A 20818-nucleotide genomic window follows, 5' to 3' on the forward strand; every position below is an offset into this window, starting at 1 on the left:
ACTTTAGACACTACCTACCATGTACTCCAGTCTATACCTCTTTTTAACATTTGTATAGAAAAATATTATTTGGTTCAGAAAATCATACTGACCCCTTATATATTTCTGCCTTTCTCTTATGTTTCATCTTTCTCTAGCCTCCCTCTGATAGTTACAGTGTGATATGCAATACTTCTTGTCTATCACAAAAATTAACAAAACCTTCCAAAAATGACTTTCTAGGGAATTGTTTTTAAAAGAGGTTACTGCTAAAAGAAAAGTAGTAAGAAGACTGGAAAAATGCATTAGGAAGGATAATTAGAGACCCTAACTCTTCTAAGGTTAGAGGAAGGAATGAAAAAGAAAATAAGATGAAATTTCAATATACCTTATTATCATAAAATAAGCCTAAGATACCTTAACTAATAGTACTCAATACTTGGATGATTATTTGAAATTATAAAGAGTCATGTTCCAATAGGTCCTTTTAACTGGCAACCAAGAGTAAGGATCTAGCCCATTGGGGTACCCAGAAATACAGCACCTTGCATAGTGCTTGATGCAAATATGTGCTCAATAAAAATTTATTAATATTTTTGGTTACTAGAAACTTCTCCCAAGTTGGTCACCTATGAGCAAGATCCAGTAGGAAGAGCATGGATTTTAGGATCAGACAGACCAGTGTTTAAATCCTATGTCCTTTACTTATTAGCTGTGTGATCTGGAGAATTTAGTCGAGCTCACTGAGCCTCAGTTCCTAAAAGGGGGATAAAAATACTCCTATTTTATTGTTGTGAGAAATTAATAAGATGTCATATGTGCAAAGTGACTCCCAAAGTGCCTTGCCCACCATCTGCATTCATCCTCTGGTATTCACTTTCCTTCCTGCAACTTGTGTGCGTTACAGTGCTCTCGGTGAGGATCATCTGTTTGAGGTCAGTTTATGCTTCATATATGCCTCTCTCTCTCTCTCTCTCTCTCTCTCTCTCTCTCTCTCTCTCTCTCTCTCTCTCTCTCTCCCCCCCCCCACCCCCACCCCTTCTCTCTTTCTCTTCTTCCCAAAGTTGGACCCATTCAAACTTCGGTCTGTGACTAACTGCTGAAGGAAAAATGAAAAATACTCCTTTCATAATCTCAGGCACCCCTGCCTTGGGCCTTGCCTGCTGAAAATAAAATTAGCCACAGCAGTTGCCAGCCAGAAGCTCAGTAGGGTTTTTGTTCTTAAAGCCTCAGAACCTATTTAGGGAGCCTGGGGGGAGAATCTCTCCCTCTTAGCAGCCCTGGAATGTCTCATTTAGACATTTTACATTGCCGGCCATGCCAAGCCCCTAACGAGCCACTGTGGCCTTGTGGGGTCTGGCAACTGGGTGTGTCACTCGTGACTTTCCCTGGAGCAGGCAGGGGAGCTGCAGAGGGAAACTGTGACCAGTGCCTGGGTCATTGTGAGAAGCAAATCAGAGGAAGCAGGGCTGAATTGGTTGCTTTGTTCTGGGGTATTTGATGCCTGACATCTAAAGCACATAGGGGACAATGCATATTTTGTTTTGTCTTGCTTCCATCCTCTTCCAAAATATTGTCAGAAGTCAGACTACCATGAGGAATGAAAGTACAAAATCAGACATTGCACAGCAATTTAAATATATTACACTGCAATTCTCATTTTATAAAACACCTTCTTCCAGAAACAGAGAGGGGAAAATAAACTTTTAAAAAGTTTTCCCCTTCAGCATGGTCATGGTAGAAAGTTGTAAGGTCTATGAATTTCCTCTTCAGTGCCCTTCCCCACCCACTCTCAAAGCATTTCCTGCTTTGAAAAGCCCCACAGGAGAGGCATGCAGTGGCCTTTTTGCTGCTCTTGCAGCCTGAGGACTCACCTCCAGAGCCCCTGATACCTGGCCTTCTGCAGCACTGCTGAGCCTCACCAAACCATCCTCAGCTGGATTCACTGCACACTTACAAGGGGCTTGCACTGTAGGGTAAAGCGCTCCAAACGGACCCAGAAGAACTATTAGAGTCTCACCCAGTTGAGCCAACAAAGACAAAGCTCTTTATTCTACCAGAATGGCTAGAGATCCAGCCAGCAGCTGACATGCGATAAGATGAGCAGCTTTACCAGCTGGTACAACACACACACACACACACACACACAACACACACACACAGCCTTGAGGTTCCTGCACTTCACTAGCCTACAGATGCCCCCATCATCCTCAGAGCATAGTTTCTTCCCACCTTTAGCATACCCACATCTTAAGACTACATTTTGATTTTTTTATGCATTCTTTTCAGACTTCACTTGGAGTTTATTTTAATCTCTTCACTCCTATATAAAAATGCTTGTTTGGAGGAGCTAGAGGGTATTATGCTCAGTGAAATAGGCCAGGTGGAGAAAGACAAGTATCAAATGATTTCACTCATCTATGGAGTATAAGAACAAAGAAAAAACTGAAGGAGCAAAACAGCAGCAGACTAATAGAACCCAAGAATGGACTAACAGTTACCAAAGGGAAAGGGACTGGAGAGGATGGGTGAGAGGGAGGAAGAAGGAGGGGGGGAGAAAGGGGGCATTATGATTAGCATGGATAATGTGAGGGGGGGCACGGGGAAGGCTGTACAGCACAGAGAAGACAGGTAGTGATTCTACAGCATCTTACTACGCTGATGGACAGTGACTGCAATGGGTATGTGGGGGGATCTTGGTCATGGGAGGAGTCTAGTAAACATAATGTTCCTCATGTAATTGTAGATTAATGATACCAAAATAAAAAATAATTGCTTGTGTAGAGTTGGTGGGGGAGATATATCAGAATAAGGATGGGGTAGCATAATGACATTGAAACAGGTATTTATTCATTTCACATACATGTATATGCCAGGCCCTATGTCAGTCACTGGGTTTACAACCATGAGCAATATGGACATCTTCCCTACTCTCAAAAGCTAGCTATGTAGCTCCAGGCATTCAGGCAGTAATGTATCAAAACATACATATCTAACTTCAAAAATCAGGAAAGTGTGTGCTGTTACCCAACAGGATTTTGTAACAGGGAAGAACCCACTTAGAGGAGTGAGCAGGAGGTCCTGTCTGACAGGGTAACAATCACAGTGAGACTGGAAGAGAAAATACGCCAGCATGTGGGAGCCAGATGTAGACCAGTTACAGGCAGAGGAAACCCACCCAAATGTGCCCCTAGGGCAGGGAAGAGGAGTGGGGAAAGGTCCCTAGAGCAGGGAATGGAGAGAATGGCTCCAGACAAGGTGGGAGAGGTACTCAAAAGCCACTCCATGCAGAGTCTTATTATAATATAAATAATGCGAAAAGAGCTGACATGTATTCGTCCTTATGTATCCAGCAGTGTTCTAAGCACTTTACATTTATTAACTCACTTAATCCCAACAGCAGCCCTACCAAGTAGGTATGACTATCTCCCTTTTATAGATGAGAAAACTGAGGAACACAGTTATTAAATAATGTGTCCATGTTCACAAAACTAAGTGGGGGTGGGGAACCATTCTAGAAGGCATGTGTGCTCTTAATCAATTTGCTGTTTTGCCAGGATTTTTATCCCAAGTCACTCATTGAAGATTTAAAGACAGAATTATGACCTAATCTGCATTTTTAAAAGAACCTCTTTGGCCTCATTTTGGGAAAGAGATCATAGAGGTAGAGGGCAAGAGTGGAAGCAGGGAGGCTGTAAGAGGGATCCATAGAGAGATGATGGTGGAAATGGAGAGAAGCAACAGGCTTTGTTTTAGAGATAAAATGTTTATGAATGAAACAAAGAATTAGGGTTCCCATATGTGCCTGCCTCTACTTCTCAGAGATGATCCTGGGCACACCTCTGGGCAGTGTAAAGCCAAAACTGACAGGTGGGCCAAAAATACTAAAATGGAATATTACCTTTCCTCCAATTACAGGAATGTCAGTGTTGAATCTAGCTGAAATGAATGTGTAAGATCACATGTCCTGAAAAGTAAACCATTCCCTGAGAATCCTTGAAGCTTGTGCTTCTAAAGCCAGGGTCCAAGTACCCTAGGGGTTTGGCCTTATGTCAAGATGTACACAAGTTCACAGGATAACCTCTTCCTAGAGTTGTTACGGAGTCCAAGCTCATGCCACTTGACGCATGACAGGCCAGTAAGTCAACACAAGGTGTTGGGGCAAGGAAAGTGACTTTATTTGGAAGCCAGCAGATCAAGAAGATGGAGGACTAATGACCTAAAGAACCATCTTAACTTAGGATTGATTTCAAGCTTATTTTATATTAAGGAAGGGGATCAAGCAGGGGTTGAGGTCAGGAGGTGACGACTGAGCTCAGACATCTGGACGTCAGCAAGGGTCTGAGGAGGGCCATGACACTCCTTGCCCTTGGTTAGTTGGCTACAGTCATTTCATTGACGTGGGTCTGGCTGTGATGCTTCTATAAGTCCTTGACAATCCAGTCATCATTTTTGTACATGTTTCTTTATCTCCTCCGGAGAGGCGATTTTGGGTAAGGGGATGGTTGCATCAATCTTAAGTCATGAGCAAAATTCCTTTTGATGATTAACAATACATTCAGGGCTGCAGGGCTGAGCAACACTTTTTGACCCAAAGACTCAGTCAGCAACAGAGATATAGTATGAAGGCAGAGATGCCAAGTTTTTTCACTCTACTATAGAGTGTCAATATTACTTTAAGATTGGGGATGGGGGAGTGGGAAGAGGGAAGAGGGGAGTATATTACTTTTTTATATAATATGAATATATTTGAAAAGCCTGCTAAGTTTGCATGGATTTTTAAGTTTTACATTAGACTTTAAAGAAAACTTATGCATTCCACAAATCACTTCAGACTACCTAGAGGCCATCCTTCAATGATGCAAGTGTATACTTTCCTTTGCTATTGGTGATATTTGGCTCTAAAAATATTTTTGTGAAGCAGTGGGTCAGGCCAGTGCTTTGCAACTTTTTCATATTTTTCATACATAAAAAAAATGGTAATATCAGGTCCCCTGGTGTAAGTGGATAGAGCTGCTCTGAGCAGGAGGGGACACCCTATACCTTGGCACACCTATAACTGGTTCTGAGCACACCAGTGGGCCAAGGCACATTGCAGAATGCTCTGGGAAATGCATTGTTAAGAGATGACTCACTTCAGGGACAGTTTAAATATGTTCAGAATTATCACCTACCCCATTACCTGGAAGACTTAACACAGTGAGCACCCGGATGGTCGGTCCCCATGAGCCCTTCCCTGCTGCTCTCCCTAGCTGCCACATCTGTTAAGGAGAATTTCTCAAGAGACATAAGTAAGTACTGCCCCCAGTGGAAGTGTCAGTCTTCTGTGGCTCTGGGGACTGGCATGGGCCTAAGAAAGCCAGGGGAGCTCTAACATGAGAAGGAAGGACTTTTGTTTTTAACTGAACTATAACATACATACAGTAAAATGCACTAATCCTATGTGTATAGCTGACTAGAACACAAATATTCAAGGTACAGAACACTTCCTTATATATCAGTTACATCTCAATAAAGCTGGGGGAAAAAATCATATCAATGTATCTCCATTAAGCTGCAGGGGAAAAAAGAAATGAAAAGAAAATAAGGTGCAGAACATTTCCAATATCTTAGCCTCCTCAGGATGCTCCCAGGCAGTATCTTGCCACCCAGAGATCAGCATTATTCTGACTTTCATCCCCATAAATTAATTTTGCCTATTCTTGAACATCACTTAGGTTGAACTACACAGTATGTACTCTTTTGTATCTGGCTTTTCTCAACATAGTATCTCTGAAATTCATCCATGTTTTTGCAAAGTAATGAGTCTTTCTTTTTTATTCTTCTGTAGTACTTTACTGTATGGGTCTACCTCACTTTTATTCTCTTATACCAAAAGAAGTTTAGAAGCACTAGGGTTTCCCAATACTGAAGACAGAAAACAGACATAGAGCCAGAAAACCCATGGTTCTCACATTATATAATCCCAAAGTTAAATCAAAGGCAGATTATAATTAACTACATACTTATCACAGTCTATCAGTATTTGCAAAATCTACACTCCCATTCTAAAAAAGAACTGGATGCATATATATAGTTTCAAAGATGGTACTGTGATGCTCTAAACTTACAGTCAGAGACAGATTTAATTCCACTGGTCACTTTGGTGTGACAGAGACACATACATTTAAAAGAGTTGGACCATAAAATTAGAAAACCAATTCCAACTACTCAGACTTCACTAGGTTCTTGCAAACCACTCTGAACAATGTAAATTCTTCATGATATTTTGCCCTAACTGTAAATAATGTAAATAATAATAGTAATATTCTCTTAAAGCTTAGAACCTGTTATACATATTAAAACTGAAAATTACATTGATTTTTTAAATTACATTTGTGTTTTTTTATCTTTAATCTTAATAGATCATTTGAAAACTTTGTAGATTATTGTTTAGAAGCTGTCAACTCAGGAAGCTTTGATGTGGCACTGTGCTATATAAAAACCCAAATGTCTAACCAGCACATGACCATGGGAAACACATCTCCTACTGCAAAACAGGAGACAAAGAACTTCCATAAAATCAGTTTAGTTTTGGCCAGCTGGTTATTGTCAACTATTCAAGAAAATGTCAGAGAGGCCCTCCCTTAAAACTTCCTTCCCAGCAGGAATTCTTTTGACAATGACTTCTGTTTAGGATCTTCCTGTTACCATTATTTTTTTTTTAATCATCATTAAAGTAAAAACGTGTTTGTGTTTATATTTTTTGAAGTAATCTTACCTCACATTAGTTTAATATATCACACTTGAAATTTCAAGAATTAACTTTTTGATGTCATTTTCTCTAAGTGGTAACATGCATACGACAGAGATCAAAAACCAAAATTGGATTTCAGAGTGAAGGCCATTTCCAGATGCTTTTTATCCTAAGGAAACCCACTTGCTTCTTGTTGTATGACCTTATTTTGTTTTTGTTAATGTACTTTTCATGTTTACAGTTTTATTTTAATTCAGTGAAGTATAAAACTGTCTTGATCTTTGCAAGTATATGTATATGTGTATATATATATATATATATATATACATATATATATATATTAACCTTTAAAGGGAAGGAGGATGTTATTGATTTGACCAAAACAGGTGTTTATTAATTGATATATTTTCCATTCAGCTTCCTGCAAGGGTTAATTAAGGATTTAGATGATTTTAAGAGACACATAGTAATCACAACTCTTCTTAATTGTATCCTTTTCCTCACAGGGGACCATTTGCCTAAATCTTTGGAAGGATTTTTTATCTATGAAGAAGAAGGTTCTGGAGTTCCAGGTTCCAGTAGGAAAGGAAATGATGCCATTGTAGTAGAACAATGGACTGTTATTGAGGTAAACTAGTGTTTTCTGACAATTTTGCTTTACTTTCATATTTAGTTTTACATGTTAAAGATCTTCATTGCCTATACACATGCAGTATCCTTCAAACCCATTTGTGTCAGAAGTTCATCATAAATGCATGAACAAACTTCTTGCAGATGTGCAGAAAGGTGATTTGCTTTACCCAATGTTCAACTTTATTAGAAGGTGGCAAATAATTCTCTTATACATAAAGAGCAGTAGATTCCCAAAGATTTGGCATTCTAATCTTAAAGACCCCTGGCACCAAATTTCCTTTATACAATGCCATGACAACTAGTTGAAAGTGAAAAAAAGTCAGTCAATAACTAGTGTTTACCTCCAAACAACCAATGTGACTGACTTTTTTTACCTGTGAGTTGATTTTCAAAGGCAAAAATATCCAAAAGGTGTTCTCTCTCTCGCCAGGCCACACATGCGCACACAGCATTGTCCGTCCTAGTCAGAGATGACATTGCTGCTGGTGTTGTGCGCTCTGAATTCAGATGTCACCAAGCGGACTGCCCTGAGGTGTACACACTGAATTCAGGTATATTGCGTTGTGTGTATGAGGCCCTCACTGACAGGCTCTCTCACGGACACTCTTGCCCTTCTGGCCTTACAGAGGCTAAAGAGACATAGCCCATTTTGAAAGAGCCTAGAAGTCCCATGGAGGGGGAGAACAGGACTTGGGTGGGGGAGGTAAAGCTTCCAGCAAAAGTCTATTCCAAATGCATAAAAGGAGTGAAGAGACCTCTCGCCTTTCGCTCTCCAGTCCTCACTCCCCACTCTTGTCCTCACTTCCTAATCCCTGGACTGGTGTTTCTGAAATGGTGGTCTCCAAACTACCTGGGTCTGTATCATCTAGGGAGCTTTTGAAAAACAGATTCCCTGGACCCCCATACATTAACGTTTGATGCCTGAACAAGTCCAAGAAAACAAGACCCAGACTTTGGAGAACCAGATAGAAACCTCTCTCCACTCTGATCCCCAGTGATTCTGACTTGGCTCAGTGCTTAGAAAGCAGCAGATAGCAGAAAATGAAGGCCAGAAAGCCTGCAGCCTAGGGAAATTGTGCTCAATGGAGCATGAACTGCCATTGTTGCAGCAGCCGTCCTCCTTTATTGTGATCCCTCGTATAGCTGGTGGTCTTTGCCGTGAGACTTGGAGCTCTTATGCTTCTTCACGCAGGGCTGTGAAATCAGAACGGATTATGGACCTCTGCTGCACACTCTGGCTGAGTTCGGATGGCTCCTGACAAGCGTGTTGCCTACACCTGTACTGAGACATGACAGGTAATGCCAAAGTATCCTTATATACTCTCACTGGATTCTAAAATACTTTGTTTGTTAGATAATTCAATTTAACAAATAATTATTCAGTGCCTATAAAAAGCATTTTGCTGAACTTCTAATCTGATTTCATGGACCTTGGAGATCAAAAAATCCAATCCCTTCGAGTTATATAGATGTGCAGCTATTATGTCTCCTTCCCAAGGGCATGCGAGTTCACGATGGCAGAGCCAGAGCGGGGCACCAGAGACTGCTCGCAGCTCAGTGCTGCTTCCAGTGCTCTGAATGCTGCCTTTCCACCTGAAGATTGCATTATTACACCTTCTTTTTTTCCAACTCAAGCAGCTCAGTGCTGCTTCCAGTGCTCTGAATGCTGCCTTTCCACCTGAAGATTGCATTATTACACCTTCTTTTTTTCCAACTCAAGCAGCCAGTTCTTCCCTAGAGTGAAGACTGAGTGGATAGAAGCCTGCAAACAAAGAAGCACAGCTCCCCCATGGGGCTCCTGTCCTACTCTTCTGCACTGCATGGGCAAAACTGGCCCGCCCCAGCTCACGGGCAGGGAGGGGGCTGGCGGGGGCCTAGAGAGGACTGGGCCAGGCGCTCCTGCCCCCGCCCTTCTCCTCCAGTGTGTGGGTTACTTTTCCCCTCAAGCATGGACTTAGCTGTTTCCACTAAAACAAATGCCTATATTAGAATCAAAATGCCAACACTTCACAAATAACAACCTTTTCTTTTTGCCTTTTACTAACTTTTTCCCATTTCTTTTCTGAGAACAGAAAATTTGAGTTGTATTTTTTTTTTAGAGAGAGAGAAACCAATTAAGTCTTCTCTATAAAGTGCTTTGCTATTCCTTGGACTCAGAGATGTTCCCTCTGCCCTCTTTGGCATCCAGAAAATGACTGCCGAGGCTGTCCTACCTGGGCCGGTGGCTGCCTGTAGAGGACTGCCCGGTACCACCTGGGCCTTCCCTTTCAGCAGGGTCAGCCACATCTCACCAGCCCGGAGTGACTGTCAGGTGTAGCTAAGGAGCACAGCACCTCAGCCTCAGCCTCAGCCACCCTCCTCACCCTCCCCGGGATTACCAGCCAATAAAAGTAACAGAAATAATTTGTAACAGTATAAAGGTTATATGCTTATGTGTATGCTCACACCCACGAACATGAATTTCTGCCACAACCTTTCTTCTGGGAAAACATACCATTGCCAGTGAAAACTTTCTTCCTTAAATATTTTTCTCTTGTATGTAACAGTAGTGTCTTAAGCAATTTCAGTTGTCTCCCACTCTTCTATTACCTAAGCCATAACTTGAATGGTCTGTACCTGAGGTATTCTCCCTCATTTCTTTCATTACTCAAATGTCTCCTGCTATTGAATTGCATAAAGCTATTTTCCCAGTCTGTCCTTAGGTTAAAGTTATTTCTTCACTATCCAAGGCAATATCGTACCACCAAGGTTAAAAGCTGCATTACCCTGGAAACATGATGATGCGGTAAACTGATGCCACTACATTATTCCAGGGTTATTATTGTCAGCCCTGAAAACTTGCCAGAACTCCTTCTTAATCGTTATTACTATATAATTAAACAAATAGGCCCAATCCTTTTCTTCTGAAGACACCAAGATAAAATTGGCATTAAGCTCTTCAAGGCAAATCTGGTAGATGATCAAATTAGATGAACCAGCAGGCTAATATTGTTGACCTTAAAGTAGTGACCAGAATTAAATGGAAGGAGGAGCTAAAATCCCCTCTTTTTGGCTACCTCATAATGGCAGGGTCACTCCCGTCTCTCTGAATGATAACCCTGGTGGAAGGGCAGCACCAGGAATATGCATTTTAACAAGAATCCAAGGTAAGTCTGATACACTTTCAGAGACACTAAATTATAACCTTCAATTGAGAGGCTGAGAGAAAGAATTTTAGAACACAAGATAGAAGAAAAGTGTTTACCCACATTTATATTTCAGAAGACAGAACTTAAAGGTCAAAGCTTTTTGGTACCATGAATCGAGTTATACTATTCTGAGAATATAAAAAGGTTGGTCCTTAAGCACAAGATAAGAATAACATGAAGAGAAAACTGTCTCTCACTGTGATGACAGGCAGCTCCCCTTTTCCATTTTCTGCCGCGCCTGCAACAAAGCCTCCACAGTCTGGTGGGGACCCCAGCAGAAGCACTGAATGACTGGGTAGTCATTTGAGAGCCTTAGATACACTGACAATTTCCTCTAAATCCTCAACTGGCAGCAGCCAAAGCAGGGATTACATATTTATATACAGTGGGGGGAGAGGCTAGGGTTTCATGTTCAGTCCATTTTAATGCAGTTCTCTTCCCCTTCTAGTTTAAACTCTGCAGAAACATTATTGAGGAATTCCATTGTGAGCTAAGCTCTTAGTACTCATGCAGAGAACAGCATTTTGATAAAGCCACTTTTTAAAAATAAAAGTCAGTTTGTCTATCATATAAACTTTCAGTTATCACTCTTCCTCATTGAAACTTAAGTGTTCACATTTTATCAGGTGAGAAAATCTGGAGAGTTAAATCATGGGAGTGCCCTTTTTTTGTTTTTAAGGTTGTAAGTCAAAGGAACTTTGTGAATAACTGACAGCTGCAAAGGTGCCAGCTAAAATGTAATTTTATCATTTCACCTTCAGAAAGCAAATTTTTATTTCCTATTTTAAATGCCAGAATTTACTCATTGATTTCTGAGGAGCAAACAATAAACCATGGCAATTAATTAATGTACATAATAATTCAGGCTACTAATATTATATTTATGTATTCTTTAACTTGTTGCTTCTTTCACTTAACATAATAAGATTTATGGGTGTTGTTGCGCGCAGCAATTTAGTTATCCCCTCCGCTGCTGGCTGCTAGGTTGCCTCCAGGTGTTGGCTCTGACAAGCAAGCTGTTCAGAAACTAAGCAAGGATCCTAGGAGACACTGTGTGGATTCCTGAAGGCTATAGACCTAGAGAAATGCCAAGTTACAGGGCATTTCTTTAGCTTTATTAGACAAATACCACTCTTTCCAAGTAGAATGATGCAGTTTACCCTATTAACAGCAAAATATGAGAGTTCCTCTTGCTCCAACAAAAAATATTGTCAGACTTTGCCATTCTGGTAAGTGCGTATATAGTACGGTTTTAGTTCGTATATAGCTAATTACTACTGCAATGGGGCACGTTTCCCTATGTTTATTGGCATTTTGTATTTTTCTTTTGGGTGAAGTATTTATCTATTTAAATCTTTCATCTATATTTGAAAACTGTATTTATAAGATTCAATTTTTATATATACTGAATATGAGTCCTTTATTAGTTACATGTGTTGCAATTATCTTCCCTAATTCTGTGGCTTTTTTACTCTCTTTATGATGTCTTTTGATTAACATAAGTTTTAAATTTTTAAATAGGCAAATGTATTAATCTTTACCCTTTTTGGTGCATCATTTAAGAAACCTTTTCCTTTACTTAAGCAACTGGGGGAGCGGTGGTGTGAATTATTTTTAAGTTTGGGTATAACATGAGATGTTTTAATATTTGAAGTTCACATAAAGTTCTCTAAGCTATAGCCTGAAGAATGAGTTCATGAGGGGGAAAAGGAACAGTTCAAGCTTAAAAGATTAATACTAAATGTCAGTGAATTTCATAGATGTAAAAGGACCTAGGAAGCTTTTTATCTCTCTAATAAGCCTCTGCTCACTTAGGATTTTTTTACGTGTGTTTTCTGGCCTCAATACATTTTCACAGAAACCAAATGACCGATTATTCATAAAGTCTTTAATTCTCCCAATATTTACTGGGCATCATTTTAAAAGGAGGCTTTCTGCTAATTAATGTGGAAGATGCAGAGCTAGGAGATGAGCTGCTCAGGAAGCTAAGACCTGGCGGGGGGAATCGTGTGTACAGCAACTATATGACCTGGTAGTGGAATTGAGTGCCGACCCAGGGATCCATAGGCACCCTGAAAAGGGGGTGTTTCTCTTCAATTGAGGATCATTGAAGGTCCTGAAGCAGGTCACCTTACAATGAATTTCAAAAGATGGACAGGCTGTGAAGAGGCAGGGATGGTGGCATAGGCATTCCTGGTGGGAGAATGCCACAAGCAGGAATTCAGAGACCTGCCTTGAGCAAGTGGGTAGAGGGAACGATTGCCATAGCAAAACCAAACTTGACCTTGCTTTTTTTATTTCAAAGAATATAGAAAAACTGTTCACCAACTCGTAAATTTAAGTACTACAGCTCTGTTCCAAAAATACTTCAAATCATAAATATTGGACCAAGGAGAAGTTCATGCTGTCCTCACAACTTCCTGCAAAAATCATTTAAAATTTAAGTATCACTAAAGATATTATCAACTATAACAGAACAGCTTTCTGCTTCTGTTTTTATTGCCTGTTTGTTTTTACAATTAGTGCTTATGCAAAATTGAATTCACAGGCAGGATTCCTTTAAGGCAGAGCTTTCAATGATTCATCTTTTATGTGGCACTTAAAAAGGAAAGACTAGTGGCTGTTTGCACATCTTCTTTGCAGATTACTCCCTTGACCAGTGAATACTCTTGACCAACATAGGTTGCACCAGAACGTTTTCATAGCTTATGTGTAAATCAAGCATTTTTCAATAGCTGCGTTCACTTTCTATCATGTCAAAGCATAACTGCACATTAATAATAGTTTGAAAGAGAATCTGAAGGCTCTTAAATCCCTCTCAGGAAGATGCGAAGTTACTCGGTTACCTAATAGCACTTTCCAGATGGAAATTTCTGTAGGACTAGGAGAGCTGAGGGCATCTGAGAGCATCCAGGGCATTTGAAGCACGCTGGTGGCATGAAGACCTCACCGGTCCGATCCTTTCAGAAATCTGTGCTACAGGCAGATATTCTATCCCAGCTCATACATAGAATCACCTCAGGAGCACTGGACACTGTGAAAGGATGCGTATGCCCTGCCACACGGTGTCCCTCTGTAAGGCTTCAGACCTCTTTCTCTTACTTCTACTGTGATTAAATACTCTAAACCAAAAGGAGTTCTGCATCACACTGAGGTTCTGAAAACTGCAGGACCTATTTTAAATCAGAATGGCCCTCAGAAAACTAGGGATGTAGAGGCTCCAGACATATTTCAAACTGAGGATCTGGCTCTAAGGACCTCCCAGGAGATGGGGTGATGCTAACCTTCCAATCTCATCTGGGCACCCAGGAATGTCCTAAGACAGTCAGCCTTTGAGATACCGTCTCCTCACTTGCTGTTTTACCCCAGAGGGAAAGTTGAAAAACTGCATTAGGCATAAGCACCCAGCACATCCTAGTGTTTCAGACTTGCCTCTTCCTATGATTGGTTGGAAAGAATTCACATTAGACTCCCTACCTTGTTATTCTCCTGATTTCTACTTTCTATTCAAGAAGAATAATTCTACTTTGATCCTTCCTTCTCATCTTTGGATAGTTCTAAGCCTGCTTCCCTCATGTGATTCTTACCAGATCACATACCTTAAACATCACCCAGAAATCTCTTCCCCATTCTCATGCATCCTCTCCCTTGACTTTTCTGTCTGGAAGGTATTCTTGATTCTGAGACATTTCCCTCCACTAAACTCCACCCCACATCTCATTAAATGAATGGAGGAGTGGAAGGAAATCACATTTGTTGTGCTCCCTCAAGGGGCAGGCACAGGGGAGGCTCTTCATACACATTGACTTATTTATCTGTCACAAAATCCCTGATGAGAAATCAAAGTCAGAGAATTCAACAGTTTACGAAAGTCCTCAGCTATCATTAGCTATTATGGTAGAGTCAGGATTTGAACCCAGGAACAATCTCGTTCCAAAACCACTGCCTTTTCTAGTATACTCCACGCCTCCAAAACACAGACCAGCCTATTCTGTACACTTCAAGTCCCTTATCTGTATGCCTGCATCATAACTGACATCTTCTGATGATTTAAGTTGTTCCCAAACGTTACAATATATTTCACACCAAGTCTTTCCTTCTAATTGAATGTAAGGTCAAACTAAAATGATATTAGACTAGAAGCAGTCTTTTTAAAATAAAAATAAAAAAGAAGCAGCCTCTACCACTTTGGGAGAAGATTTGCTGTTTTTCAAAATTCAAGAGTGTCAGTAAGTTTGGGATTTTCAAGTGACGTGGCATTGACATACACTGCTAGGGCCAGAATCTCAATGTTGCATTTGTTTTCCAGAAAAAGAGCTCAACATAAAATGCCCCTAATAGGTTTTGTTGGGGCTTTTTGCATAATAAAAGTCGTAACTGAGCAACATTAGCTACAGACACTCCTCCCCATAAATCCATGGAGACTGTGAAAAGCATTTCAGAGAAATACAAACCCCAAATAGTCTTTGGCAAGGGGTAATTTGCCATGATGATAGTTAAATAAGGAGAATACTGAGTAGCTGACTACAAAGAAGCATCTGAAAATAAAAATAGCTGTGGCTCAAGTCCCTCAATTGAAAATGTATATAAGGTTCCTCACATGTGGCAGCTCACACTGGTCTGTATTTTTATAAGGCAAATTTGACAATTCATGCCAAGAAGCTTAAATCATATCCCTTTGACCTAATAACCCAACACCTGAGAATTTATCTTACGGAAATCTCATGAGAATAAGGAAGACTATACATATTTCTATACAACTATTATTTATAATTAGCAGAAAACTGGAAACAAATTTTTCAGTAGTTAAGGAAAGACTTAGTACATGTTGCTATCTTAACTCTTTGAGATGCTGTGCAGGTCTTAAGAATATGATTATAGTGTATAAACAAGGAAAGGGCATTCAATGAAAAGCATGGAACACAGAAATACAAATATGCAGTGGTAAAGGCATGCAGAAATACATACTACTTAAAAAATTTTTAACTGAAGTGTAGTTGATAGGTCGCCAGGTCCTTGGTCTTTTGCAAGAAAAATTCAAGACAAACTCAGAAAAGGCCCTAAGCATTAAGTTTATTTGGAGAATTAGAGTTTGAAGAAAGGAGACAGTATGCGCCTGACAGTTGGGGTACAGGCAGATCCAGAGGGGGTTGAGCAGGAAACAATAGGGAATCTTTCTTATGTAAAAGAGATGAATATAGGTTTCAAAGGGAACAGGTGGAGTCTTCCTTGAGTTGCCGGTCGCTCCACCCTCAGGTCAGTTGGAGGGATTTTTGACTACTTTTGATCCCCATCAGAACTGTTGGCACAGGTAGGTGTGATTTTTTTGCTATACTAATGACGGAAGAGTGTGAATTTTACTGTTAATGAGTGTATAATGTATTTTGAGATGAAGTCAGGGTCAGCTTCTCCTCCCAGTTGGAACCAGCCAGTTTTGGCCTATTATCCCTACCCTCACTCCCCAGCCCCTCAGCCCGTGGGAACAGCTTGCCTGGATGTGTAGACTGTAAGCAAGTATCCCTCTGAAATCCCCCTCCCTCTCCCTGCTTATGTCTAGCTATCTACCTACTCTAAAAGATATACAATATTATACTGGTTCCAGGTGTACAACATAGTGAGTAGACAATTATATACATTACACAATGCTCACCATGATAGGTGTGGTCACCATCTGTCACCATGCAAAGTTATTATAATATTATTGACTATATTCCCTATGCTGTACTTTTCATTCCCATGACTTAATTAATGATTGGAAGTTTGTACCTCTTTATTCCTTTCATTTCTTTTTCCCATTCTCCTACCCCCTATGTCCATGGTAATCTCCAGTTTTCTCTGTACTTATGAGTCTATTTCTGTTTGTTTATTAATTTGTTTTATTTTTTTAGATCCCACATATAAGTGAAATCATTTGGTATTTGATTTTTTTCTGTGTGACTTATTTCACTTAACATAATACCCTCTAGGTTGTTGCAAATGGCAGGATTTCATTCTTTTTTATGGTTGAGCAATATTCCATTGAATAGATGTACCACCTCTTCTTTATCCATTCATCTATTGATGGACACTTGGGTTGCTTCCATATTTTCACTATTATAAATAATGCTGCAATGAATATAGGAGTGCATATATCTTTTCAAATTAGTGTTTTTTGTGTGTTCTTCAGGCAATTACCCAGAAGTGGAATTGCTGGGTCACATGGTATTTCTATTTTTAATTTTTTGAGTAAATTCCATACTGGTTTACATAGTGACACACCAATTTACATTCCCACCAATAGTGTGCAAGGGTTCCCTTTTCTCCACATCCTCACCAACACTTATTTCTTGTCTTTTTTATATTAGCCATTCTGACTGGCATGAGTTGATACCTCACTGTGGTTTTGATTTGCATTTCCCTGATAATCAGTGACGTGGAGAATCTTTTCATGTGCCTGTTGGCCATCTGTATGTCTTCTTTGGAAAAATGTCTATCAGGTTCTTTGCTCTGATTTTTAATCAGATTATTTGTTTTTTTGGTGTTGAGTTTTATGAGTTCTATATATATTGTGGATATTAGCTCCTTACTAGATAAATCCTTTGCAGATATATTCTCCCATTCAGTAGGTTGCCTTTTTGTTTTATTGATAGTTTCCTTTGCTGTGCAGAAGCTTTTTGGTTTGATATAGTCCCACTTACTTATTTCTGCTTTTGCTTCCCTTGCCTGGGAGATATATCCAGAAAAATTTGCTCAGTTTGATGTCCAAGAGTTTTCTATGTTTTCTTTTAGGAGTTTTATAGCTTCAAGTCTTATATTTAGGTCTTTAATCCATTTTGAGTTTACTTCTGTATATGGTATTAAGAAAGTTGTCCAGTTTCATTCTTTTGCATCTAGCTGCCAGTTTTTCCAGCACCATTTGTTGAAGAAACTGTCTTTTTCCCATTGTTTATTCTTGCCTCCCTTGTCATTTATTGACTATATAAACATAGGTTTATTTCTGGGCTCTCTGTTCTGTTCTGTTGATCTATATGTCTGTTTTTGTGCCAGCACCATATCATTTTGGTAACTGTCGCTTTTTAATGTAGTTTGAAATCAGGGGGCATGCTATCCCCAGCTTTGTTCTTCTTTCTCAAGATATCTTTGGCTCTTCAGGATCTTTTGTGGTTCCATACAAATTTTAGGATTATTTGTTCTAATTCTGTGAAAAATACTATTGGTATTTTGAGAGGGATTGCATTGAATCTGTAGATTGCTTTTCTTAGTATGGATATTTTGATAATATTAATTCTTCCAATCTATGAGCATAGAATATCTTTTCATTTCTTTATGCCATCATCAATTTATTTGATCAGTGTCTTATAGTTTTCAGAATAGAGTTTTTTTACCTCCTTAGTTAAATTTACTCCTGGGTATTTTATTCTTTGTGAGACAATTGTAAATGGAATCATTTTCCTAATTTCTATTTCTGCTAGCTCATTATTGTATAGAAACACAACACATTTCTGTAGAGAAAGTACACATGTTGATAAAGACTAAGAGGGAACACAGGAGATGAAAATAGTTATGTTAGCACAGTGAGATTGCAAAGTTTAAACACTAAAAAATTTTTTGTAATGATAATATTCAGTTTTTAGGAATTTTTGTATTGTTTTTCAAGCTGCAAGTTACATAGAATATTTCATAATTATTTTGGATCAGATGATTATTTTACAAAGAATACATGTGGAATATTCTAGCCCAGTGTAAAATATAGAGAATTACTAATTCACAAATACTAATACTATTGTTTTAATTTGCAGTGAAGGGAATTTGACTACAAAGCAAGTTGTGTTTCTTCAGAGACCAGTTATGTGGAATTCAGTTGCTCAAACACCAAAAGTGAGTAAAATTGATGCTTGGTGAACTAAATGTTATAGTGAAGTATTTGATCCTTCAACTCTCACTGTAATTCTAAATGTTGACTACAGATGAGGAAGGTGTGTACTTGATATGGAAACAGTCTTTTGAGCCAATATATAACAAGGGAAAGGTGCCAGAAACCAGAAAATATGAGACTTCTGAAGGGGATCAGAATATGCTACCCCAATATTGATATTTTGCTTTGGTGCAAAGATTATTTTGAGATGAAGGCAATTAAGAAACTTAGACACAAAAGGAACTCTCTACTCTCTCCTTTCTGATGAAACACAAGGCATAAATTTCTCTTTTTAAAATGACATCAATTTCTATTTATAGTTGTCTCCCTCTTTTGTACCAGAAGAGAAGACTCTTAATCACCAGAGATGATTCTTGTCACTGGAAATGGTATTGACTTGAGTCTACACAAGCAAACCTTACTACAATAACCCTTATCTTCCATTAGTTTCCCCACATACTTACCTTCTAGCAATTTACCTTCTATAGAAGGCCAAACTTCTTTTCCTTTGTGCAGTTATTTTCCCATAATTTATTGCCCTTTGTTAAAATGATATATAAGCTCACAGGCCTCACTGCCCTTTCAGTTTTCACTTTTTCTCCATGAAGCCCCCATGTGATTCTAAAATAAATCATTTTTACTGTTAATCTGTCTTTTGTCAGTTTAATTTGCAAGCCCTAGGTACTGAATATAAAAGGGTAGAGGAAAAAGTCTTTCTTCCCCTACAGTTATGTCTTATAAGTGAATGTGCCTAATACTGCAACAGATCTGTACAATATTGTCTATCTTGACCTCTGACAGCTTTTACATTACCTCCTCAAGTTCATATTTTTTTCAGCCCTTTGCTAAAGGGCTATGCTGAGTCTCAAGTCACCTTATCCGTACTGGATGCACATCTAGAAGACTATCACTGAATGAAGCAGTGTTAATAAAGGATAATTTTCAAAACAGAAAATTTGTGAATGGTCTGGAAAATTATTTAAAGTAACTTTTCCTGTATATCTAGAAAATACTGTTTTAGAAAACTTTCAAAAGTTCTAGACTAGCAAAGCTAGACTGCTAGTATGTATAATAACACCATGCCAAGTTGCTTTGCTTTAATTTTGAAAAGAGTCTAGCTGGCTTGACAGCTAAGTAGGTGGAGAGGTTAAAAGGTGAATAGGAGGATACTTCCCCATAGCAGAAGAGCAGCCTGATAAAGTCTGTAGATATTAGAAAGACTGTGACAGAACAGTGCTCCCTAATCCCACCCAGTGAGTTGACTCAAGTTCACCAGCTCATTGGAAAATATTCTGTCAAAAGAAGCAAGGATGAGTAATATGTAGATAATATGCAGAAAAGGTTTGCATTCTTTCTTCTTCGCCAGAGCAACTTCTCACTATGCTACAGTCTTTTCTTTCTTTCCTTTTTTCAAAAACATTCTGTAAATGTCCACCATTTCTGAGGAAAGATCAACAGAATTCACAGCCATGTGGAATTTTGATTTATTGAGGGCCATGGAATTGGTGTTTGTGAAGATAAAAGACCCAAATTCAACTGCTTCACAGTCTCTTTTATTTAGGATTAGATATCAGTTCTCTGACTCCCTGAAAATATTTTGGCCCTTTTTGTTTAATTTTAAATATGATTCAGACTAGTGATTTTAAATATGATTCAGAAAGTCTAGTGGTAGCTTTTCTTTGTGTGATCTTTATATTTACATCCATTGTAATATAAAATTATTGGCTCATTTGTGTAATAGTAAGAAAGTATATAAATAGGTTGCATCAATGAGAAGCTCAGGAATAATATATATTATAACTTAGATTTCTGCTTCTAAATGAATTTACTGTTTCTCCCTTTGGCAAGTGTTTAACTTTCCAAGCAGGAAATTTCTCAGGATATTGAAATTATTTCAGGGCAGAACATGTAGGTGGTTCAGTCTGGAGCTAAAGTATCTAACAGTTATTACAGAAAACCAATTTGTAAATTCTTTTGGTTTTCTCTAGTGGAAACAATTTGTTATTCAATCTCAAAAAAAGTAGTAGTGTTAATGAGAAACTAGCTATTAATATTACCATAGAGTTAATTTAGCTGTCTCATATGTATTTTGTGAAAGTTATCTTTATAATATGAACTTGGAAAAAAATGTATGTAGTTATCAGTCCATAATGGCACTGTTCTTGCTTCTACCTTGAAATCAGTTGTTGTTTGGAAGGGGCTGATGGGGGGATTGCTACATTTATAAAATTTTTCAAAGAACTTTTTCAAGGGTATTTAGTTCTAAAATGTGAGACATTAAAAGGGTTGCCCTAGAATTGTCAATGAGTTTTCATTAAGATCATCAATTTCATGGGCTGGTAGAAACTAATCCAGAGTTTAACCCTTGAAGAAAGTTTCTTTCTTCTA

The 20818-nt window shown here is 38.9% G+C and overlaps 1 protein-coding gene across 1 annotated transcript in view; it reads left to right on the plus strand.

Annotated features, from left to right (window-relative positions):
* Positions 1–20818, plus strand: part of RFTN2 (raftlin family member 2) — a 65209-nt gene that overhangs the window by 34982 nt on the left and 9409 nt on the right. Inside the window, exons 6-8 of the mRNA XM_017659352.3 lie at positions 7222–7343; positions 8541–8644; positions 18315–18393. Of these exons, the coding sequence (XP_017514841.1) occupies positions 7222–7343; positions 8541–8644; positions 18315–18393 (305 nt within the window). The remainder of the gene's footprint in view (positions 1–7221; positions 7344–8540; positions 8645–18314; positions 18394–20818) is intronic.

This window comes from Manis javanica, chromosome 12, assembly GCF_040802235.1.
Source record: "Manis javanica isolate MJ-LG chromosome 12, MJ_LKY, whole genome shotgun sequence".
NCBI classification, from domain to species: domain Eukaryota; kingdom Metazoa; phylum Chordata; class Mammalia; order Pholidota; family Manidae; genus Manis; species Manis javanica.